At 40.4% G+C, this 25,185-nt stretch overlaps 1 protein-coding gene across 1 annotated transcript; it reads left to right on the top strand.

Annotated features, from left to right (window-relative positions):
- Positions 1-205: 205 nt before the first annotated feature.
- Positions 206-24,652, top strand: LOC120901479 (mothers against decapentaplegic homolog 3). The gene is made up of 8 exons (XM_040309458.1): positions 206-1,600; positions 20,542-20,635; positions 20,715-21,001; positions 21,087-21,376; positions 21,694-21,871; positions 21,950-22,155; positions 22,233-22,377; positions 22,462-24,652. Exons 1-8 carry the CDS (start codon positions 1,401-1,403, stop codon positions 22,583-22,585), a joined length of 1,524 nt encoding a protein of 507 aa, XP_040165392.1. The 5' UTR covers positions 206-1,400; the 3' UTR covers positions 22,586-24,652.
- Positions 24,653-25,185: the final 533 nt, after the last annotated feature.

Raw genomic sequence — 25,185 nt, 5'->3', positions numbered from 1 at the left:
ACAATTGTAAATGCATCCGTTTTTACTCTTGAATACGTTTGTAACATTTGTGATATTTTGTTTGAATGCAAATAACAAAATTTATTCATTTAAACAGGTATAAAGGTTTGAAAAAGCTTGAAAATTTCACCACACAAAGAATGGTCAGCTCCATCAATTTGGATCGGAACCAACGGTTCCTCGTGCAGTCGCCCATCGCTAGTGTTTTTGTGCTATCCATATTTTCGCGATTGTGCTTTCGCAAAGAAAATAGGCTGCTGCCGCTGCTGGACAGATTTTGCACCTATCAAATTTGCTACCAATATTGTGCAGGGAAATAGTGCGCGAAGGACGACACTGTCCCGGTGAGTAAGTTACAAGCAGAAGCACAATTGTAGGCACACCTTGCCTGCGAGCTGAGTGTTGGAGGGCAGCAGTTTCGGTACCGTCGTCAAGGTTCAGGTGATGTCGTGGTGCTGCTGCTTCCCGTAAGCCTGACGTCGTACTTTTTTTACGCAGACACACCGATCGTACTGCGAAAAAGGCAAGCAATAAAGTGTGTGTGTGTGTTGTGTGCGTTGTGTGCGGTGGTGCCGTAAAAACGAAACGAATTACTACCGTAAGCTCAGCACAAACACTCCTCCCCCCCACACTACCCCCTTGGTCACACTGACCCGGTCCCAGCTGCGGGGTGGAAAATATGTTCCTTCAAGACGTGTGAGCAAACAAAAGAAGAAGCATCGTACAAAGACGTATTCGTTCATTCCAATTGGAATTTCGTTCGTGAAGAAACGTCTTGCCCAGGGGGATCGAAAACAGCACACATCCCGCGAAACTTGTGGACCACAACCGGTGGAACGGAGGTTGCGGAGGAAGAAAACACCCAGACTGGGGTGGTGGTATGATTGCTTCACCCTTCCCGAAAATGCTAACTGTCAAATTCGGCTGAAGGCAAGCGAGCTGCAGCACAGCACGGAATGGTCTACTGCGTTCGAGGTGCTCTTGCCATTGCACATCGTCAGCAAATAGTGTGTATTTGTGCGTGTGTGCGTGTGTGCGTTGAGAAGGATCAAATTCTCAAAGAAAAAGGCACTTGCCACAGCTACAAATGTCGAAGTGTAGCAAAAGTATAAAAAAATCAACCATAAATCGATCTAATTCGGTACAGAGCGTGTTAGTGTAACACAGTGGTGTAATTATTCGATGTTTGTGTAATTGGGCGGTCAAACCCCTCCTTCAATCCGTGTGTGTGTGTCATCAAGCAAAACGGTTCAAGAAATCCGATCCGAAACCATACGATCCGCGGGCAAGCGTCGAAGCTGCGGCTACTTTGATCTCGTATTAGTTGGTAGCAATACAGTGGTTTAAAAGCAACAAAGCATAATCCGTGCCCTAGTCGTCCACGCCATCGGGGGAAAACCATGTTGCCCTTCACACCGCCGATCGTGAAGCGGTTGCTCGGCTGGCGGAAGGTTTCGCCGGATGATTCCGCCGAAGGAAAATGGGGCGAAAAGGTGATCAAAAGTTTGGCCAAAAAGATGAAAAAGTCCAGCGCCCTGGAAGAGCTGGAGCGGGCCCTTACAGCACAGAGCAGCCACACGAAATGCATACCGATATCAAGGTAAGAGAGGGGAGGTAGTTTTTTCTTCATCGTCACTTTCTCCTTCCAGCAAAAGGTCGTTTTATTGTGGTGAAGCAAAGAAGCATGTTACGTCTGGTGAATGAAATTAATCAAGTTCTACTTGTTTTAGGTTGAAGTGATTTGAGTTTCGTTGCTTGTAGCGTACAGAGTTGATTAGAAATGCGCGAGCGGCCTGCACGATTTGCTGGTTGCGTGTATGTGGTTCTGTGAAGGGTCCATCAAACTCTCACACACACACAGACACACCCGAAACACACGAACGGTACCCATATCTAAAGATCAAGGACAAGTTATCGGTTCACTACTGACTCTTGTTTTTGGGTGCCGAAAGCAAGGCGCACAATGAATGGCATGCACGTGTAGGCAGCGGGGAGCAGGGGCCACGTTTTTCTATCAACGTAAGACCCCGAGCTGTTGGGGCCAGTTTTTTGGAATGTTTGATGGCGCTGATTATGATGATGATGTTGATATTGGAGCGATTCAAGCTAAAGCAAGTATGAAAGAATAACGAGGAATCTGGTACCACTATCGTATGCCCGGAGTGGGTTATATGGTAAGAAAGCTGGTGAGAGAAAGCATATCAAAACTAAACCTATGCTGCAGTGAGTGCCACTATGTGATTAAGGGCACGAGACAATTCTGAAATTTATGTAGCCATTCAGTTTGTTTTCTTATAAATGGGCAATGCTTCCTTTTATAGAAAGATTTAAAATTATTTGATTATTGAAATATTTACTGTTGGTCTGCTCACAAATGTTTCTACTGGTCGTTTCTAGTGGTCGATAGTTAACATAGCTTGAGGTGTTAACAAATGACGCCACTGAAGCATTCTGAAGTGACCAAATTGAAGTGTAGAAGAAGACAATCAACTAATGTCCCCGCGCCACTCTTTATCATTTGATTTACCCCTTCAGCTCATAACACCATGATAAGAGGTGTATTTTTCCCTTTATTTGTTGTGTGACTACGGAGTTTATGTTTGGTTCAGCCAAACAGAACGTGATAGATTTGTTTTAAGAACTATCCAAAACTATCGCTGACGATGTTGCTGATGATGATGATGATGTTAGGCAAACTCATTTGCTGTGTCATTTCATCATTCCAAACTCCAGTATAGCGCTGTGTTCTCTCCTGGTGAATGTTGCCTCCGTTGCATGTTGATATTCAAAGCCGGTTGCATTGCGTCACCGTCTTGCTAGATTTGATTCGAAACGCTGCACTCTCTCTCTCTCTCTCCTTGTCTCCCTCTCTCTTATGCTCTTTTTGTTGTGATAGTGTGTAAACAGCTGTTTCTAGAAACGGATTTTCAAAACGCTTGAGCTATGTGGTTTTAAGCTGATAAAGGGATCCCTGGTTAATGTTGGGAAATAGTTTGGGTACGTGTGTGTGTGTGTGTGTTTTTTCTTCATCTTTTGAATTGGGAACATCTGTGTCGAATAATTAAAATGTAAGGGATTAAAATGACCAATGACCAAGTTGCACTATCGCAACAGTTAATGATTTACAATCGCACCATCAAAAAGGGGGAATAACTGGTTGTCTTTTCGTGACAATCTTTGGGACATTCATATTGCTAGAGAGCATTTAAATCGAAGGGTATTAAAACAAAAATTTCTTCAATTGATATTTTTTCTTGGCAATAATTTCCAAAACCTCTAAACCAATAGGGCCGGGTCGTCTCTACTGAACAGTAATTTCTAAAACTTATATAATCATGAACTTATGCTCATTAAATAGCAGCAGTTCTTAGAAACATTTGAAAGTTTATTAAATGGTAAAAAACATGATAATAAAAATAGTAATAATATTTCAAATGTATGAAATAACATAATATTCAAAATTTATTTTATTTCCTTTGCTGAATTCAACATTCCTAGCTCTATTCGCATGTATTTTAAATTTTGACTGGCGATGTTAACTATGTTTATATGGCACAATTAAATTGTTAATTATGTTTAAAATCATTGTACCCAATGTATGATTGTTGTTTCGTTTTGCTACAATTATAAATGATTGAATTAATGTTTATCTGAAACTGTCCCGTAGATTTCCTATCAATGCGAACTTTCGCGTAACTGGTATTACGTAGTTTTAAGTTAAAATTACTCAAGTTAATATGGTTGAAGTTGGTAGCTAAAGTCAATAGTTTAATTTTTTTATGTTATCTTTACTGAAAATTCGCCTTTTTCTCATTTTGATTGATTTTCAAACTCCTGTAAAAAGTAATCTTCCTTGATAATAATCAATTGATGTTTCAAATCGATAAATAAATAACAAAAATAATTTAGAAAACCGCGTTTCTCTTCATCCGCGTATATATCGGGCCCTACCTGGTTTATAGAATAAACTTGACGTAAAAAATGCAGACGCATAAAGTACTACTATAACGTTCGCATAAAAAAATGATAAAACAGTCGACTAACGAAAAGTTAAGTGCACTTTCCCATAAAAGTATCCCATGAGTCAGCAGACAGAATTTGATATCTCTACCAATCGAACTCTTACTGCGATGGCCAAAAAAGTGCAGCAACTGCATTTAGAAGCGTACGCGGTCAAAGAACGGCACCTCGCCACGACAAGAACGAAAAACGTGTGACAATTTGTGGGTGCCGGATAGGTTCGATTCGGCATCTTCAAAATCTTGGCACTATATTAGACAACAATCAGAGCATTGCGAGAAAGCAAGGGTCCAACATAGTACCTAGGAAACATGAACAAACATATCAGGAAGCAGAAATCGCGTTCATTGGCTTTGCAGCGGCTAGCAATGGTGCCAAAACTCAATAAGATAATTTTAGACGATTTTCGGCGGAATTTCGATGTGACACCCTTGTACGCAAACTGGTCCAACATCCCTCAGCTGCTCCCCATCCAAAGTTTTTTGACCAACATGATGCAAAAGCTCTACTCCAACAATTTTGTCGAGAAAACTTAGGAATTGATAATAGTTAAAGATCGATCTAATAGTTAAAAAAGCCCTTATGCGTCTCACGTATGTCTTCATCTGACATGGCGAAAATCCCGGGTAAATAACGACAGGTAGCTCGCAAGGTCGTAAATATATTTTTGTAAGTAATCCTAACTAATTACCCTTTAAAGTACGATCATGGAAATACCTTATCTCGATTAGTTTTTCCTACAGCAAGAGAGTATTATCACGACTGGGTCATATCATCAGTGTCCATATTTTTTTTATATATACAGGTCGTCGTCCCCAAGATACACTGTTAATGGGGGCCAAAAATGACCCCAAAATACCGCGTATATTGAATTTCCGCGTAAGTCGAATCTCGTTATTTCCAACCAAAATATCACTAATGTTCGTATAATTTTGCTAGTGAGAGGTGATTTATGCCACTTAATTAATTATTTGATATGATTCTGACTAAATATAATATTTTTAAACCTTTTGAAATGAGTTTTAACATACGATCAAAAGAGAAATTATTTCGCATGTGAAAATTGATGTGTCAAATCAGTACAATTTGCTGAAAGAACTGTCAAATTTAGAAAACCGCTTATCTACGAATGTGCGTATAAGAGGTAACATGTATCTCGAGGACTACCTGTACGGGAATTGCTTAGCGGACAGACGTTAAACATACTATTTAGGATATAATTTTAACTTACTCCATAGACCCCCTTCTTTCAGACCAGACAACGATGTGTTGATTTGATTTTTTAATGCTGGAAACTCTATGACACAAGTTTTTTGTTGTTTTAAAATGTGTATAGTTTACAAAAAAAAATCAATTCAGTCATATGTCCCTGAGAGGTGCTAATGTTCCCGAATAGGTGTGCTGCAGTCTTGCGATAAAAATCCGCAGATCCCGGTATCGTCAACGTTTTCGCGTAACGTTCCGCAGTCTTGCCATTGACTCCCACCGATTCATCAAAGTGTCCCGTGGCCTTGAGTTCTATCGAAAAAACCCTGTGAGGTTCGATAATAATAACGCTTTGAAAACAATAACTACAAACAATAACAATTATATTTACATATAGCTGGCCCGACAAACTTAGTTATTCAACAAAAAAAAAAACAAATATTCCATTATTGCTTTGTTACTTGGGATTGTTGTATCGTGCCCGTATCCCCTCAGGATCCGATCATCGAGTGTAAACCGCCAGGCACCTCACACCAAGTGCAAAGTGCCGTATGCAACACAACAACAATCCTTCTCTTTGTATGGAAGTTAGAAAATCATTATTAAATTAAGTTTAGTGTAACATCTGAACGATTTTTAAGTCTTAAAACCTATTCTCATACCACCATGCAAAGTGTGTGCAAAGTTTCGTTGAAAATGATCCAGCCGTTTCGGAGTTCGCTCGCGACAAACACCGTGACACGAGATTTTTATATATATAGATTAAAACCAGGAGGATTCATTCTGAGTATATTTACAACGACTAGGCGTCTCCATTGAAAACGAACATAACAAAGTGAAAGTTTCATCCGTATGTTCTTGCCTTAATTTTACATTACAGATGTTTCTTAGTTACATGGACATGTATTGTTTTGGTACCCTTTTCTCTTAATTATAGTACCGACAAATAAATAAGATTATTGTGGTAGCTCCTAATGGTTCAAAAATACATTTAATAATTGGCTTTATAAACCGATTTTTCACATCGTGTAGCATATAGCCTTTCTTGAAATATCAATACACTTACGCCGGCTTTGGTACCAAATCGTACCAAAATCGATTAACTACGTCATCCGCCGTGTGTTGTCAGATATGGCAATTAATTTTACGTTAGAAATCATTTACAATATATGTATTTGCAGTATACAATTTCAACAACATTCTCATTGTTCCATATACCCGCACGGTTTGTATCCTTTTCATTTCATACAATCCACGAATTTCACTCTATCGAGACGATCGTTTGCACACAACAGGGTCTAGGGACAAGGTCAACAACACTGCCACCGGGTTTGTATGGGTAAATGAACAGTAGTTTGTGTGGTCGTGTGTGTGTGTGTGGTTCGTGTTTAGTGTTTGTCTGTCTCTGTGCGTCCGTCCGTCCGTTCGCCAGGCTGTCGCAGGTCTGTCTGGCTGCCAGTCTTTGTGCGAATGTATTTTTTTGGAGTTGCAGGAGGAAATAGCATCAGAGCACAGCAGAGACTCATCCAGAACCAGCCGCGTCTGGAAAGCGAGTGTGCATAAAGGCAGCCGGGGCGGACCGGTACAAACGGCGACGCCAAATAATGGCATGCGCGCGCATCGTCACTTCTCATTCCCCTTCCGGGGGTAATGGCAAGATGAACCCACACACACACACACACATACACGCCGGTGAAATGAATCCGCCGCGGTAATATGCCGCTGGGTGTGTAGTAAAACTGTAGTCTACCAGAGCGTCATGATACGGTTGCTTTTAAGAGGCTCAAGACCAGCACGTTTTAAGGTGAAAGGATAGTACAGCAAAACGGAAGAGTGCAAAATGAAAACTCGTCGTTTTTGTTTTGGGGAGTTTTGGAGTTTGCTACCCATGGGGAAAAACGGAGAAATCCATGTATGACTGTGTGTGTGTGTTGTTTTTTGTTCGTTTCTTACGACTGGGAAACTATTTAGTTTCTTTAGCAAGTCACTGTGCCATACCGTTGCTACACACCGTACCAGACAGTGAAAGTGTCACGTACGTACAACTCCTACCAGAAGAGCGGTCGTCTTAGCGTTTGGCGGTGATTTCCACTTTCTATATCCTGCTGGCTTTTGTGGTGCTTGTGTTTGAAAGCAAAAGTACACACAATCAAACTGTGTAGAGCTATCGTGGCGAGTAATAAAAATTAACAAATCAAATGCTAAATTGTTTATAGTAAGTACATCGGTGTGCTATAGTGACCATTGCAGCTTAAAAGTAATGTTTATAAATATTTAAATATGTACTAGTAACACGATCCAAACGAGTTGAAAGCATGCAGCTCTACTGTCTGAGGCTTTTTTGATATGCCTACTAATGGTGTACAAAGTTCAACTACCCCGCCTGTTACTCGACGCCATGGTATCGACCCAATGTTTATGTGTGTGTGTGTTTGAGTACGTTTGTATACACTTTGTATTACTATACTCGGTTGGCCAACGCCGTAAAGCACTAAACCTTTACGCTTGTGTGCCAAGAGTGTCCACCGTATAAGAAGAACGGTCCCCCGGAAGCGTCATGTACATGTACATTCAGTCATCGTGTCTCGTCAGGTGCACCCTATACGCCCCAACACAGTGTGTGTGTGTATGCATCTTCCCGTAGGCTGCGACCAAGTGTATCTGTGTGTATGTGCGTACGCGTGCCCAGACGAAGCAGACGATGACGATGGCGTGCTGATGATGACGACGTCGTCGTCGTCGTCTCAAAATTAACATAGAAATCGGTTTTTGGTGCTGGCTGGCTGCTTGCATTTCTGTCGTTCTCCTGCAATTCTTCAACCTAGCAACCTCTCATAACCGTGTCATATTATGTGTACATGTGTGTGTGGGCATCATCGTTATTCATCCACTCTTCGTTTTGTGTCTATCGCTGTTTGCTATATATTATTTATGTTCCTGCTTTATGTCGCCCGTTCGGCTGTTGTTGGGGGCCACTTTCTCTGTCTATGGTGCAAGCGAAGGATGCATTTTAAAATGCTGTTTTTGCTGTTTGCGACATGTTGTGTTTAGGCACGCGGAAAGATTTCCTATTGCGCTAAGCACGCGCAGGATGCAAAATCGAGAAGCATCGTAATGCACCTCCACCATCATCTCGGTAATCATTACTACAAGTGTGTATGTGTGCTAGAGAAAAAGATGATGCACACTTGATGATGATGATGATGTACAACAACATGCCGATGTTTTGTTTTTTTCAATCAATTTTACGCTTTTTATTAAAAAGTATCAAACCGACTCGAGCATTGAAATTTGATCTTACTGGGTTGCTTAACCAAAAAACTCACGTTTTGCGTTAACATCTGTATCTGTAAAACATTTAAATTACCTAAAAAAATAAACTGTCTAAACTAATGCTTCAAATCAATGACCATCACGACCGGAACGCTAACCACGAAGCTGCTGCGCTCGTGTATAGCAAACGTATGATAATTATTGGTTTCGCTTTGTGCTAATCTCGCTAACGACACTGTACAGCACAGCGCATCGAGAAGCGATGTCCGCGTGTGTGTGTTGTGATGCATTGTAGACTAAGAGCAAAAATTTTGGCAAACGTGTGTGTTTTTGCCGTTTTCAAGGTTTCATCAAACTCACCCGGCACGAGGACCCTGCGTCGCGTTCGCGTTCCATCTCTCCCCTCCCCAAACCCGTTGTTGATTATGCTTTATTCCACTCACACACATATACACATGGAGGCCCTCACCGTCGCCCTACGGCGGTATGCTTGCTCATTGAATGCTTTTGTTTTCGTCTTCGGTTCTAATGGTTGGTGTTGGTTTGATCCACCCGTTGACCAAAAAAGTACGCCACTGTGTGAAGCTCATTTCCAGTGCCCCGGTTTACACGTTGGTTTCGTTTTCCGTGTTTTCCGTGCATGGGTTTATGGTAGAATTATTTATACACTTTCTTGAGGGGCACAGTATGTAGTTCTTGAGTGCAGGTGCACTGGAAAGATGCATCTTTTCCTATTTCTTGACTCGTTGCTACACGGTTCATGGTCTCTGGTTTATGTTATGTTTTAAAATATTCATGTAATGTTGATACTGTTCCCTTTTTCAACCTGTTAATTGATGCCAGTGCATGCAATTAACTTGACAATGTAATAAAAATAAATACATCTTTCATCATGATAAATTCATTCCCGCACCCTAACTCAATATTGTTTTATATTTATTTATGCGTGTTAGTAAGATGTAAAACTTAAGCTTGTAATAGGTTTTAAATTTTCTACATCCATCTTGTATGTTCACTCGTTTTCATCGCTAAATAAATGAATATCAATTTTACCAACGGCACGAATGCACATTTTTAATACCATTATGGATTTGAAACAGTTGACAAGGCTAAGAATAAGTTAAGTGAAGTTATACAATAAATGAAGTATTAAGTAGGTGCTACAGATTTGGAGGAATGTATAAAATGATCTCTTATTTTAAAACATTTTTGTTAAAGGGGTTCACGATTAATAAACTATGTTTATCCATAATACCTACGTACATAATACTTATATATTACAAAAATAAAAACACTTAATAATCATATGAAGCTTTTCTAAGAAGTTCGTTTCTCCTAAATGTATTCTAGATTTCTTGGTATCATTTGGTGATTTACTCGTGCTCTGAAACGTGTGACGCAATTAATGTGGCATTTGTGTCGTTTGCTACATGGGTTGATTTAAACAGTTATCACACACGGTCAAAAACTGTCACCTTCGTCGTAAGTGTATCGGTCAAATAACTTTTGGCAGATTGACTTGGGTAATGAAATTGAATTGAATTGTGTTCTTAATTATTGAATGGCTGATTTCTTATCAAAAGAAGTTGGTTTTTAAGATTATTGAATATTTTTATTTTTGATGTATTATTTGGCTTATTAGAACAAATAAGCCATGTAACAGTAAAAGAAACAAATAGTTAAGGTCACCTCTATAAGTTAAGGTTAAGGTCTTACCCGCTTGGCAAATAACACCCAAAAAAGCTTTCTAAAAAAGCTTCAATGTGGGCTTTGTGGTTGCATATCAGTATTTGTAATAGTTGTGGTTCCACGTTAAACGTAATTTTTCTGATGCCATTTCAGCTTCCTGGATTAACGGAATCAGTAGAATTGCAAAATATTACTTCTGATAGGTCATCTTATACCTCTTCGTCACACTATCCATCTTCCATTACCTGCACTTCCTCTTGGTTCCGCGTGTACCAAGTTTTACAAATTGGGTTTTTTTTTCAATTCGGCCACGGTTGAATTGAACCGAGGCCCATAAGGAAAAGCAGCAAAAGCAAGACAGTAGGCCGGTAAAAGCGAGACAGAAAGAGGAAAGCAATGAAACCTACGTCTTCACGTGTGTTTCACTGCACCAGAACGAACGCGTGAAGGAAGAAGTAAGAAAGGCAATCGAAGAATGTAAAAAATGGGAGCATCACTTTAAAGTGCAAAATTGAAGGGTTATTGGAGGGTTGGGCGAGGGCGAGGCGGTAGTGTGCATATGGTGGCGTGCATGTATTTATACATCCACATAAATATTTTAGGGGATGAAATGCAGATGATGATGATGGGTTGGAAGCAGTTGGAAGTGTGTAACATGTATGTGTGCTCCATTTATTTGAGCTTTGTCTACTTTCGCTTCGTTCGTTTATCGGTGTGCGTCTTCTGGTTAAACTCTCTCTCTCTCTCTCTCTCTCTCTCTCTCTCTCTCTCTGCGTGTTCGTTCCATCAAGAAAATACTTTTTTTTTTGCAGAACAAGCGTTACCTCCACTCCGTTTGCTGGAGGTCGGCTTTCAAAAAGTGTGTTTAACATATCGCATGCATTAAAAATGAGAAGCGCCAGTGCTGCTTCCTTCTGGGGCAGTGGTCGGTAAACCTTGTGTCGTAAAGTGCCAAAGTCTAGAAAAATACAAGTAGAATCCGTCGTTAAGAGTAAAATTTATAACCTATGATTAAACAAATTTGATGGTATTATGAAACACGGATTAGAGGGGAACAGAGCCGTCATCTGTGCAGCAAAGAGCCGCATGCGAATCGCGAACCGTACTTTGCCGATCATTGTGCGGGGGGTGGAAGGATATACAACATATATTGGAGTGTGAAAATATGAAAAAACTATTAATTTATTTTCATTAAAAAAGGTCCCTTTTGATGGGTTACAGAAGGCAGTATAAGTAAACAGAACTGTTCTTCTTTATTTCTTTTTAAATAGACGTTGAATCTAATGCTTTTAGCATTCTAAAAGCGAACGCATACCATTTTTGCATTTCCATGATTCTGCCACTGCGCTGCTGTCTGTCTCGTTTTATTAGCGCCGATGCTTGTCTACCCACTCACGCAATTTTTGACGCCGGTATATCGGTATCTCCTCCCCTCCATTCACCCCATCGCTCAAAGTCATTATCCGCTACACGTCTAGACACCCCATCCACCCCTCGCTGCCGGCATAGCATGCTGCTGCTGTGTCTGTGCTACCAAATATATGTTTGCTTAACCAAACTCACTCTCCTTCCCTGTCTCTCTCTCTCTCTCACACACTCGTCTGGAGTATTCTCGCATGGTATCTCTCTTTTTCTATCGGGAGTTTTTGGAGTTTGCTTTCTCGTTCTCTCTCTCCCTCTATTCCATCATTCTCTCGTTTTTCCTCCGTTTTCTGGATGTAGCTGTTCTCTCTCTATATGTATCCCAGACAGGGTGTGCGCACGTTTGTATATTTGCTCTCTCGCGAACCATCCCCCTTTTCCATCATCGCCATCATCATGGTCATCATCATCCCCCGTGTTTGCATTGGCAACGGGAGCAAACTTTAGCGATGATGATGATGTGAGATGCGCGGCCTGCACGGCTGTGACTGTCTTTGTGTGCATGTTTAGGCGAAGAATGATGGGCAAATAATGATGATGATGATGATGATGATGATGATGATGATGATGATGATGGGGTTCGTCCTCTCTCTGTTGCTGGTGGCCAGCAGCAGCAACTCAAAAACCCGGCGCACCATCGGGCGGCAGTTTTGCATTGGATGTGTGAACGTGTAGAGCGAATCAACTGCCGTGTAGAGCGTGCTGCCAATCAACCCTTTTATCGTGTGTATGTGTGGTTCTTGCGTGCATTGTTTCACAGTGCGCGTCTGTTCCAGAGGACCGCTTACCCAACACTGTAGTGTTGTGGAAATTGTGAAAAATTTAATGGTATGAAACAGGCGAGGCGCTGTCGATTTATTTATTTGGCAGAAATTTAGCTGTTTGCGGGTTCTCGGGCTGGTTGTCGTCTATCCCACACTGAAAAAGGGGTTGCTATGCTATCGTCGTTTTTCTTCTGTTTTGTGCAAATTCTACTCGCCCGTTGTCGTAGCGATGAAGCGATGAGGCCGTCCTGCTTACCCCTTCATCCAGACATAGAGCGTCCCGGTGTGTGAGTGAGACAGCAAGTTTGCGATTGTATGTGTGTATGCGTGTTTATGTTTAGGATGACGGAACACGTGTATGTGTGTGAATGAGATTGTTTCGTGTCTGTGTGAGGGAACTGTTTGATGGTGGTGGAAATTGTGTAACAGTTATCGTTGTGTGTGTTGGGATGACTACACACACTGACAAGAGATCAGACAGAAAGTGAAAAACAAGCATAAAGAGCAACATAGAAAGCATCGTTGGAGCAAAACCTAAAAGGAGAGTCTGGAAATGGCAACTTAGGGAGAGAAGTCGTGGTATGAAAAAAGCGAAAACCATCCTTTAAGGTCATCAAATGAAAGTTTTCGAGAAGAAGCCGCTGAGAGTATTTGTTTTGTTTCATGTGGGTGTGTGTGTTTTTTTGCATTTTGTTTTCAAGCGTGGCAACGTTTTTGATATCGCTTTGCACGAGCGTCAGCACAAATCAATGTGATAAGATATCATTGCAGTGATAAAAAAGCAAACAATGTCGATAAATTGATTCCAAGTGCAAGTGAGAAACGCAACGCAATCGTGTAGCGCCGTTAATGCGTGCAGCTTTTTTATGTTATTTTAAAGTGTTCACCTCCTGTGTGTGTGTGTTTATTTCGCTAATCGGCTACAGTTGTTGCGTGCTTAGCCTCCTGTCCGTGTCACTGTAAACCACACACGTTTACTTACCCCATGTCGGCTGTGTGCACATTAATACAGTGAACACAAACACACAGGCTGGCATTATGGCACTTGTTCGTCGTAAGATTGAAGTAACCATAGGAATTCACCCTTGCGGGAGAAAAGCGGCTAAACTAGTATTACAGAACGAACAAGGGGAGAAGGGTGCGGGTGCGTTGTTGTGTTTTCGATTTCATTGCGTGCGCCAGTGTGTTGGTGTGTATTGGAATGCGTCTGTAAGTCTTAATCGGGGGCGTCAAACGTGGAAGCAGTGCATTCGTCATCCTCCTGTTCATCGACGCAGTAAGAGCGTCTGAATTATACCGGAAACACAAACGTGTGTCGTGCGAGACGTATGTGTGTGGAAGTTGGTGTGAAGACAGGAAACGTCAAATTGTGCCGCCGGGTTCCGGTCCCCATCCTCTCACTCGCTTTCGCTATTTGTCGTGAACGTGCAAAACCCGAACCCCACCGTATTGTACTGTATTTGCTAACAACTGTCGTTGTTGTGTTGATGGTGTTAAGAGGCTGGTACTGTGATGATGCGATCTTGCATGATCTTACCAGTGGCTCAAGTGTAGGCAGGAAAGCAAATACACGTTGCCGATCGCATGAAATGGCATTATGGTAATGAAGGTGTTTCAAGAAGGTGGAAGTTTTTGTTTTTAAGCTTAACGAGAAGAACGAGTGTGTGGGTGTGTATCGGTGTGGTGGCGCTTCGAGCCGTTACGGGTGGAGCGTGCAAGGAATGTAATGCATGATAATGAAGATGAAATTGTCGGTTGTGACGAAGAGTTGGATCTAAAATGTGACTTGAAATTGATTTGCAATTTATGTTAAATCGATTCTGTTCTCGTGATCATCCATCTTTTGTGAAATGTGAACCAAAATCGAATTCTGTGATTAAAATAAAGCAAAAGTTATCTATAATGATAACTTATATTTTCACGACTGTAATCCAAACATGTATAAAAATAATAAGTACCTACCATTTGTTTTGAAGGTAGACTTTTAAAATTAAAGCTGCAAGCTGTTTAAACTTTCTTTTACATCATATTGAAGATTTTAAATGGCTTAGTAAAATGCAGAATGAGTAATTTTTAATAGCCGTTCTAACTCACGCCTTTTCTGAAATATTACACTAACATTTTTAAAAATAAACCAATTAAATATCCACCTTATTGTTATTGTAAAACATTTTCTTAGTTGGAGTTGGTCCAGTACAGCCTTAGCCACCAATGCCTAAGCCATGGGCGTTCTTTAACACTAGAACCACCGATGGTACTCTTTTGTCCTATCACACTCGAAAAAGGTGTGTTATTCAGCTTGCTGTCGAGACAACCCATTGAAATGTTCTGACTTTTATTTATTTTAAACGATCTCTCGAGTGCCCTCATAAAAAATGTATATGGTTTCATATGGTTCTTTAAAAAAATCATTTCCAACCTAGATCCTCGATATGCGGTATTTTTTTGTTCCATAGGCGTTTTTGTTCCATGTGTGATGCCTACCCAAGTGACATTTGCTCGAAATTGTTTTCCCATATCTGCTCGATTAGTACTCGATACGCTTGAAATGTGGATTTGTGTGTGATCAAGAGTTTTGAAATCGTCAAGATTTGGTGTGTTTATTAGACTTAGACTTTCTTCTGTCGATGGACGAGCTCATTTTTCATTCATAGCTATGGTTCTTGATGAAAAACAAAACCAAATTTTGTAAAACGTTATTCTATAAAAATGGGTATTATTTAAGTATAAAACGGGTACAGTACCAACTATAACGATAGGAAACATCATTTCCGAGCGAATCTAGAAGAAAGTAACGAAAAAGCCGCATCACAGTTGATTTTAAACGACTTTTTCTAAATTCCGTTTAACTGGTGCAGTTTAAGGGAAGTTCAGGCTCCAGTTTAAGGGAATTGGCTCGAATTCCCGATTATTCGTGCTCGAAAATGTCAATTCGGTAGTATCCCTGCTGTCAACGAGCAACTTGAGAGCAAAAATGCTTCTGCAAGTCTGGCAGCACTGGGTAGAAATTATCCTCAGAAAGTACTCCGTAAAAAGTCCTAGTAGAAGATGGATTGTTCATTCATGTTTTAATGTTTTGGACATGTTTTGGGCGGGAAACAAAGCATGACTCTTGTACAAATAATTTTGCAAATAAATAAATTCTTCTTCTTTGGCTCAACAACCGTTGTCGGTCAAGGCCTGCCTTTACCTCTTGTGGGTTTAGCTTTCAGTGACTAATTGATTTCCCCCCATAGCAGGATAGTCAGTCCTACGCATGGCGGCACGGTCTATTTGGGGCTTGAACCCATGACAGGCATGTTGTTAAGTCGTACGAGTTGACGACTGTACTACGAGACCGGCCTAAATAAATATATATCTAGACGCAATTTTCTTTTCAAGCTAGGCGAAGAACATGCCAAACAATACGTTGAAAATAAGAGCGCCAATTCTAACTTGCCTTTGTCAGGTGCTGGAGGTTCTCGTCAGCGCTGCCAGGTTCAAATGTCTTATTTCGAGGGCAAAAGCGCTAACGAATGCATCACATGTAATAGATTAGTATGTAAAAAATGTACTAAAAGAGTTTCGCACGTATGCGTTTCATGTGAGCCAGCTTCTGATGAAGCAATGTAATATTTTGTCCTGATGGCAAGAAACCTACATATGTTTTATGGATCTACATTTTTATAACCATTTCTCAATATGTATACATAACGAATGGGACAAAATTGTCGTCCCATATGGCGGTTCTAGTAAGGTTGAAAAGTCTGGCGGTTCTAGTGTTAAGTTAATTGTTTCTTATCGCGCTTTAGCAGTTTTTTTCTCCTTTTTATTTGTTTTTTTTTTCAGAAATAGTTTAGTTTAGATCATGAGCTATATTTTCTTCAATTATAATATTTAGATATTTGTTATTTAGACTTGATGGCATATATCGAATTGAATAATTCAATAAACATTAAATATAAGCAAACTCGGACAATTTCACTGACTTTATAATAACTGGTAAAATATTTTTTTCTTTTTTATTCTTATTTGGCAATACAAATACAATATTTTTCCTGAAATTTGAATGACATGGGAAGAGGGGGACATAGAAGAAATCTTTTATCTTTATATAAACTTAACAAACGGCCGCATGGCTCCGCCTGAAATAGTATTTATCTGGCGAAATGCGTTGTTTTTTTTTTACTTATTTTCAAATAGTTCAGTGATTTCTGAATGCGTTGACCTGACTGCTAAACATTTGCAATCATTTTAAGGCTTTCTATTTTTATTATGGAACGGGCTTGCTACAATGCCACTAACACACATTACGAGCGAACCGTGATTATCGATAAATATGCAAACAATAATAAAAACACACATTGTCAAATTCCACAGCTACAATCGATAATTGTTTGCAGCAACGATCAGTTTGAATCGAAAGAGTTTCATGGCTCATATCAATTGCCCCGCGGTGGTGCAATACAAAGAAAAAAAAACATTTCTCGGTTTTGTCCCGCACCTCTTTACCGGTTAGCCATAGAGTTAGCAATTCCATAAATCGATGAAGCGCGACACCTTCGTCAATACACCCTTGGGTGCTCTTACTTGGAGGAGGGTGCGTAGGTTTTTTCTCCTTCCGTGTGCCGTTGTTTCGTGTGAACGAGAAACGGGACGGATCCACCGGGCGCGTCTACTACGGTGCAAGGTGCTGTGGAGCGAGATCACTACCCCCGTATGTCTGGCGGGTAAAGGCAGGTTTTTAACGTACACACGGAGCACCAGATTGGTAAAATTCATTAACGAACCGGTGGCCCCCAATGCGCTTGAATGGTGTGGGTTTCTTTACCGTCGAGGTAGGGAATCAACAGAAAGATAAATGGAACCCCGTTTGTGTCGCGTGTGTGTTGTGCGCCTTGTCCAGCCACAGCTTCCATTGCTGGCAGGCAATTACATTAGCGAAGGCTTCCTTTTTTCTTGTTTCGGTTTTTCGCAGCCCAAGATGCACTTAGTCTGGCAAAATGCATGTGGTTTGGCCGTGCAGTAGTAAATGAGTCATTATAGCGATCGGTGCGCCCACATCTAAGGAAAGTGGATTTTTTAGGCCAGAGAGATTGAACGTGTTTCGAAATGATGACGCGTGGTGTGTGGGATACAAGCTTTCTTTTGAAAATTAATTTACTACTACTACAAACTTATACTGATATACGATGAAAATTTGTTGCTAAACCCACGTTGGTTCACTTGGGAGAGTAAATTTGGCCAAGTCACCCCGGACCTTTTTTAATAAACAGCCTAGACCATTGGAAGCTTTTGCGTAATATTTAATTATGTGCTATTTTTTATTAAAAATGTCTCATATGCCATACGGCCGGACCCTTCTGAATAACAAATAAACTGTCTAGTTTCTGATATTCTTATTTAAAATGGGGTCTCAAAGGGACTCAAAAAACGGTTGAACAGTAATGTTTGTGTTATAAGATCATAAGCAGTGCTTGTTAATGGATCTGATTTTGCTTATGACATATATCAACCTTTTCTTTCTTTCCTGTAATTATCGGGTAGGGGCATTACATGTACAGCGTTTTGCGTGTTTTAACTCTTCGTTGTCGCGGATTTTGCGGAAATGAAAAATAGAACGAACGACATTATTTTTACTTCTGTGTCAAACACTCCAGAATCGAAATCGAGAAACTTCTCGTTCTAACTTAATCATAATCAGGACGATGGGTTTAATTCATCTCCAGCTTTGTTTCTGATATTCATAGTGATACAGTCAAAGTTTCAATGAGCGAAGTGAGAAAGCTGGTATTGTTTGAATGCAATCCGATGATTAAATACAATTTTAAAGTAAATCAATACAGAACATTCAAAATCTGATGAAGCTCATGTTCTTCCATATAGATTCCGCTTTCCTTGGCTCGGTAACAGCTGATTTTCCTCTTGGGAAAATATTTGAATGGCCTGAAGCTACTAATATTCCGTTTGACCACCAAGGCTAAGCAAGGATTGCCCAAAAGCCAATCAAAACCTTGAGCGCAAAAAAAAAAACAACAGCATGCTGATTCGTAAAAGAGGTTTCCAGCTCGTTGATACAGATCTACAGCTGGGTTGTCGATTTGATGGCAATGAATTAATCGACATCTTCAAAACGTTATTCGGGCTGAAGAATATTTACCACTGAAAACTTACAACTATGATGAAATTTGTTTTATTTTTGGAAAAAAATCCATTAACGGAACAACGGAACACTAAACCAATCGATAACTTTTTCAATAACGACAACGATAGTGAACTAAAAATATATTCTTGATACTAATAATGACAAAATTGTTCGTATGTAGCACTTTTTATCAACACATTTGCGACCTGGAATTAATTATTTAAATTTTCAAACGTTTTTGATAGAGCCTCCCGAATAACATATTACAAGTGAGTTTATGGAACGGAATAAACTCGCAATGAGTATTTCCACAATATTTTGATGTGAATGGCACAGGTTAAAAGAATTTCAAAACAGTTGTGAGGAAAAATTTGCGGATTCGAAAAATTAGCAGGATAGATCTCTTTAGCAATTCCAAATTAAAACATAATAATTGAATACATAATATTTTGCACTAAAGACAAAGGAGTTATTCAAATATCAAATATCATATAGTGTTTTTTCTCCTATTTTTAATTTGTTAGTTTTGTTGAGTCTTTTAGCCAGTAGCGGGTTTACAGTGTCAGGGGCCCTAAGCAGTAAGCATGGTTGAGGCCCTCTGTACGGGGGGGGAGGGGTACTCGGCATCCGTCTTTGATTATGTAACATTTCAACTTACATTTTGCTGCTGCCGGGGGGGGGGGGGGTTCAGGGTTCGTCTAGCGCGGGGCCCCAACGTCCATAACCCAAGGGGCCTTCCTTGCTAATACAGAGTTATATTCAACTGTTATAGATAATGGACTAAAGATTCCGGGGCCCCTCATTGACGGGGCCCCCCGCAATTGCTTACTTTGCTTACCGTTAATCGCGCCACTGCTTTGAGCCATTCCTAAAATTAAAACCATAGTTTTTGTTCTATATTTGTAAGAATTGGGACAGAATATTATTGCCCCAAGAAGAAGTGAACGAATGTAAAGGGGGTAACTCGGACTGCGGAAGACAGTCGTTGATCAGATCACGATAAAGAAACACCGCATCGAACAAATCTGATATCATCGATCTCTCTCTCTCTCTCTCTCTCTCTCTCTCTCTCTCTCTCTCTCTCTCTCTCTCTCTCTCTCTCTCTTTTGAGGTGGATGTCATATGTCCCTCAGTCGTTTTTCGGTCATTCTATCATACGGTTTCATTCTATCTCTGCTTTCATTTTTACATATAACTGAGTATGCTTTTTCATTATTACCACTATCAATATTCAATAAATCTATAAGTTGTTTTCGTATTGGTGCGGAACATGTACCATTACATGTGCCGTCGCATGTACTATTAGTCTACTTACCCTCCCTAAAACATGCTGAAGTATATGTTCTGTTACATTGTTAAACTCACTGAAAAGAGTTTCAAAATACATGATCAATTCTAATAGTTATTTCGTTCACACCTTCATGGAATTGTTTGCTTTGACTTACAGAACATTTGAATGAAATATAAAATTAGCAAAAATAAAGGCTTTGAAAAAAAACATAATGTACATGCCTCTTTAATTTATCGTGAGCAGTTCCGTCAATACGTTTGGTTTTATCATTCTATCGCGGTCAGTTACCCTCTCCGGCGATGCACACGACCAACATCATAGTTTGTTTTTGCGTTGGATTGTGTATTGCACTGTGATTGATGACTTAATCGTACCGTTTACGACCGTTTTGTGGCCTTCAATTGGCTTATCTGCTGTTCACCTGTAATTCCGGCAGTGTTTTTTTGCGTATGAGTGAGATGGAATAAAAAAACTCCCCAGGGCTCTTAAATAATTTAGTGTTTTGATTGCATTAAACTGCATTCAATTAGAAAGATTAATCTGCCGAATAGGGTAATCGCGTAGTAATTTGTAATATATTTGTGAAATAAAAAAGATATATATATTTAAATTATTCAAAATTTTGGTCTAGCGCATAATGCCAAACCTTCAACTAAATGAGTCGTAATATTTTAAATTCTTTAATCGCTTGGAGTCAGTAGTATTGCATCGACAATAGTTTTAACGATGTGTTTCCTTATATATTTTTACAGAAATGCTTCGGCGATCGGAGAAAATGGAGTTGCGCTAAAGAAAGGTCTTCCGCACGTCATATGCTGTCGGTTGTGGCGCTGGCCTGATTTGAATGTAAGACAAAGCTGAACAAAACTCGAAAGCCTGTTCAACTGTTTTCTTACTGGTTTGTTTCAACTGTTTCTTCCCATAGAGTCATACCGAATTGAAACCGCTCGACGTATGCGAGTACGCATATCATCTTAAAAAGGACGAGGTGTGCATTAATCCATATCACTACGCACGCAACGAAAGCCATTCACAGCACTCGCAGCAACAACAGTCACCGCAGCAGCAACAGTCATCACAGCAGCTGCAGCAACCGCTGACCATCTTGGTTCCGAAGAACCTATCAAACTCTCAGGGAGAAAACTCCGTTACCTACACCTTGGACGATCTTAGTAATACCGTACCAGTCAACACACAGTACAATGCATTAAAGTATGTATGAGCAGGGCGTGTAGCACAGTGTAGCAATATGTGGTTACATTTTTCTCTACAATCTTTTTCTCTGTTATCCTTCCAGTGATAACTATGTAACCAGCCCTCAACCATCGCAAGTAACGTCACGCCAGCTACAACAGCAGCAACTACAGCCCAATCAACTGCATCAGCAACTTCAACAGCAGCAGCAGCAGCAGCAGCAACTTTCTTCCCCGTGCTACATGGAGGCAACACTGGGCCAACAGATACCGACCAACACGACGATTATGGACTCGGTCAGCGTCGGTGTGCCGAACATACCGAATACCGAGACGCCACCACCCGGCTACATGTCAGAGGATGGTGATCCACTCGACCAGAATGACAATATGAGTGAGTCATTGTTGGTATCCGCGTTCTTTATTGAATCTCTTTTTCCAATGCAGTGCGGGATAAACATAATCTTGAAAGATCGTTTACGCTTGATAGAAAGTTTCAATGTTCCACTGTAAGGCGACCCTGCTAAGAGGAGAAGTGGAAGCGTAGCCGAACATAGAACATAAAGTGGCATAAGATGGCAAGCAAATTTTGTTGTCACTTTTTTTTTTACTATTTACGCGTTGTTTTATTTTATGTTTCGAATTCAATTTTGTAATTATTGTTTTTATTTTTTGTCTCTCACTATCATCACGATTGCTTCTCGCATCTAGCCGATTTGTCGCGCATGTCGCCATCGGAGATGGATACACAGCCGGTGATGTACCATGAGCCGACATTCTGGTGCTCGATCAGCTATTACGAACTGAACCTGCGCGTCGGTGAAACGTTTCATGCCTCCCAACCTTCGATCACAGTCGACGGCTTTACGGATCCTTCCAATTCGGAAAGGTAAGCATTTCATAGTGTCAAATATGATTGAATGTCTATTTATTGTATCCCTTATTTTCTTTGCTATTTTGTTTAAAGATTCTGTCTTGGCCTGCTGTCGAATGTGAACCGGAATGAGGTGGTGGAACAGACTCGACGTCACATCGGCAAGGGTGTCCGGCTGTACTACATTGGCGGTGAGGTATTTGCCGAATGTTTGAGCGACTCGAGCATCTTCGTGCAGAGCCCGAACTGTAATCAGCGGTACGGGTGGCATCCTGCAACGGTGTGTAAAATACCACCGGGTATGTATCGATGAAAGAGGTGAAAATATTATTTCGTTGTTAATTTTGTTTCCCATTTTTTCATTCTTCATCCGCAGGATGCAATTTAAAAATCTTTAACAATCAGGAATTTGCTACCCTACTGTCCCAGTCCGTATCGATGGGCTTTGAAGCCGTTTATCAGCTGACCCGGATGTGCACAATCCGGATGTCCTTCGTGAAGGGTTGGGGAGCAGAATATCGGTAAGTGTAAATGAAATGTCTAGGTTGGAAATTGACAAAACATTTTAACTAATGTACTAACACTTATGTACGCATTTCTTGCAGCCGACAAACCGTTACCTCTACGCCCTGCTGGATAGAGCTGCATTTAAACGGTCCCCTGCAGTGGCTGGACCGAGTACTCACCCAGATGGGCTCACCACGTTTGCCATGTAGTTCTATGTCCTAAACACTGCTACCCTGTGTCCTATAACTAAAGCGCCGTGGATCTCGCTCCAGAGCACTCGAACGCAGTGTGCGCGGAGTGTAAGGACTACTACCCCGTTTGTCTACCTCCGCCGGATAATGTTTTTCGCTCCTGGTCCTAATGTTCTCTGTCAGAAGCAGGATGTTATAGATTAAGTTTTCCTAACGGAAATTTCATTCAACCCTCTACCATTGCAACCAGTACCCGCCTACAGACATTGTGTACATATTGCTTTTGATTACGTTCAGGTTCAGTGCTGTATTTTTGTGGAGGGAGGATATTCTTGGAAGCCTTTTCTTTTATTTTAAAATCGACAAGTGCTTTTCGTATGGTGCATTGACCATTCAAAACGGTTTAACTCAGTTGATGAAGTTTATCTTTTTGTTTTTTATTGTTCTATGTTCATAAAGAGTGTTTGCTTAAGTTTCATGATACTAATGATCAAAGCGCGTATGCGAATGCTCCAACCGAAAGTAAAATGAAGCGGAGTAAGCGATATAAAACCATCTTATTGTTTTAAGTCAACAATTTGTTCCTTATCGTGTGAAAAAGATTGTGTAGCGTAATGTTTTGGCTGGTACACTATCGTAGTTTGCCAGTGATGGGAAGGTGTATTGCATTAACCAACATATTACGCTATGCTAGGGATGTTCTAGATTGTTTAGTTAAGTTTTTGCTTAGTTTGGTTTGTTTAATTACCCGTATTCTTTTAGCTCTGCATACTAATACTGCGTGTGACAGTGTGGTTTGATATTGAGTGGCAGTGATTTTTAGGAACGTTTGGATTAAGAGAATGTACCAAGTATGTGGTAGTGTCAGAGTGAGGTGAAACAATGAGGAAAAATCAATCAATCATCAGCTGGAATGGTACGGACGCAACATTACGAACTGAACGAACGATGTAAAAAAGGGGATTGGAAAGGATACTATTCGATGTGTGCTCGAGAGAGCTTGCGTCATAGACAAAGGGTGACTTGAAGCGGATTGCAAGATCATAGACACTTTGTATACGTGTGTTAGTTTGTATGTATCGTTGAAAGGGAACCGGAAATGAGATCTGTTTTTCGAGCAGCAATGGTGGATGCTAGACGCTTCCCATGGCGAGGTGAGTCATGAATGTAACTGTGCCGGGCATGCAGGAGTATGTAGCAACAAGCAATGTACAACAGAAGACAGATTTATTTTTGACACTTTAAGGCACAAAATGAAGAGACATACAATTTCGGAAACAACAAGTTTAAACAAAACTCAAAAAAGTAATATCTACAGTAAGTATCTCTGGACGAGAAAAAAAACATGTAAGAAAGACTACAACTGTGTTGGAAATTGGCACAAACGAGTGCATAATTCGTTTTAAAATACATAAACTGTACAGAAAGACGATAACGTAGTTGTTGGTAAGGTTGGTCGATAAAATGTTTGAAAGATGGGACGTTTTGTAGCGCAAACCGAGCTAGTTACAGTGATTGTCCTATACACGAATTGGGCACGATTTCGTTCGTTAGTTTTGTTTTATTCTTTAGTTGAACTCATAATTCAGACAATTTTTAACGCTTACCTTATCGTTTAAAGGTTGGAAGAGTTAGTGAAGTTTGTTCAGAAGAAAAATCATACAATTCTTTAGCAAAAGTCGCGCTCATCCTTGGGCATATTTGCCTTTGATGAGTTCAATTGCAAGGAGTGGCAATTCTGATTACATCGACATGATGTCAGACAACAGAGTGTAGCGGCGCACTTGGTGATTAATTTTAAAAGGCTAGAGACTGGACCTGAATGCATGACGTCAAGCCCAATGTATGAACAGAGTATGTGATGATGATGTTATCCGTAAACGATTTGTCTTCAAACACCTTCCGAAGAGATAATTTTGCCTTTTTTTCGTTTCGGTTTCATCTGTATCAGGATGGAATCTGTCTGTAGAACGTTAAAACACAAACAGGAGAGCAGATACAACTTGTAAATGAAACCAACCAATCCATTATTAGTAGCGATTTGTTAGGTTGAGCTTGTGGAATCAATAAAATCTGAACCAAACTGAGAAGCAACCGAGTTTTAGTAAGGTAATGGTTTATTCTGAAGTGTGAAGTGCGAAATGAAACGAATCATCCGAATAAGGTGTACGCTTCCACCATCGGGAGAACAACAAGTACAGTTTTTTTTACATCAGAAGCAGAAAGAAGCTTTAAAAGGTATGTAAAATAGAATGCTGTATGTAGATCCTTATCTGCTCGTCTCCCAGTCTATGTAGAAACTCCTTATTCGTCCCCCAATGGCGGTTTGTTCTGAGAAAATACTCGGGCTTAGTTCATTTGCACTTTTTAGAAACGAGGACACATGTTAGTTGTTTGATTTGTAGTTCCTTGTATCTTATTGTCTTATTGCCCAATTTTGCTTCATTGGTTCGCTGCTTCCCGACTGTGAACCTGAACCATCGTTAGCCTCGTCAACCCCCTACTGTATACCTTCACGTACCCTTCGTACTCACATTGCGTATTGGCGTATTTTAATCGAGCTCCTGAAATATTTTCAAGTGTGTAAAACAAATCATCGGGAACCATCTTCTATGAGTCAACCCAGACCCT

The sequence above is a fragment of the Anopheles arabiensis genome, chromosome 3 (genome assembly GCF_016920715.1).
Source record: "Anopheles arabiensis isolate DONGOLA chromosome 3, AaraD3, whole genome shotgun sequence".
NCBI lineage: Eukaryota > Metazoa > Arthropoda > Insecta > Diptera > Culicidae > Anopheles > Anopheles arabiensis.
This window is presented reverse-complemented; position numbering and strand designations above follow the sequence as displayed.

Coding starts and splice junctions, on each gene's coding strand:
- LOC120901479 (XM_040309458.1), top strand. CDS start 1,401: ATGTTGCCCTTCACACCGCCGATCGTGAAGCGGTTGCTCGGCTGGCGG. Junction 20,636..20,714: donor GGCGCTGGCCTGATTTGAAT/GTAAGACAAAGC, acceptor TTCTTCCCATAG/AGTCATACCGAATTGAAACC. Junction 22,378..22,461: donor GGTTGGGGAGCAGAATATCG/GTAAGTGTAAAT, acceptor CATTTCTTGCAG/CCGACAAACCGTTACCTCTA.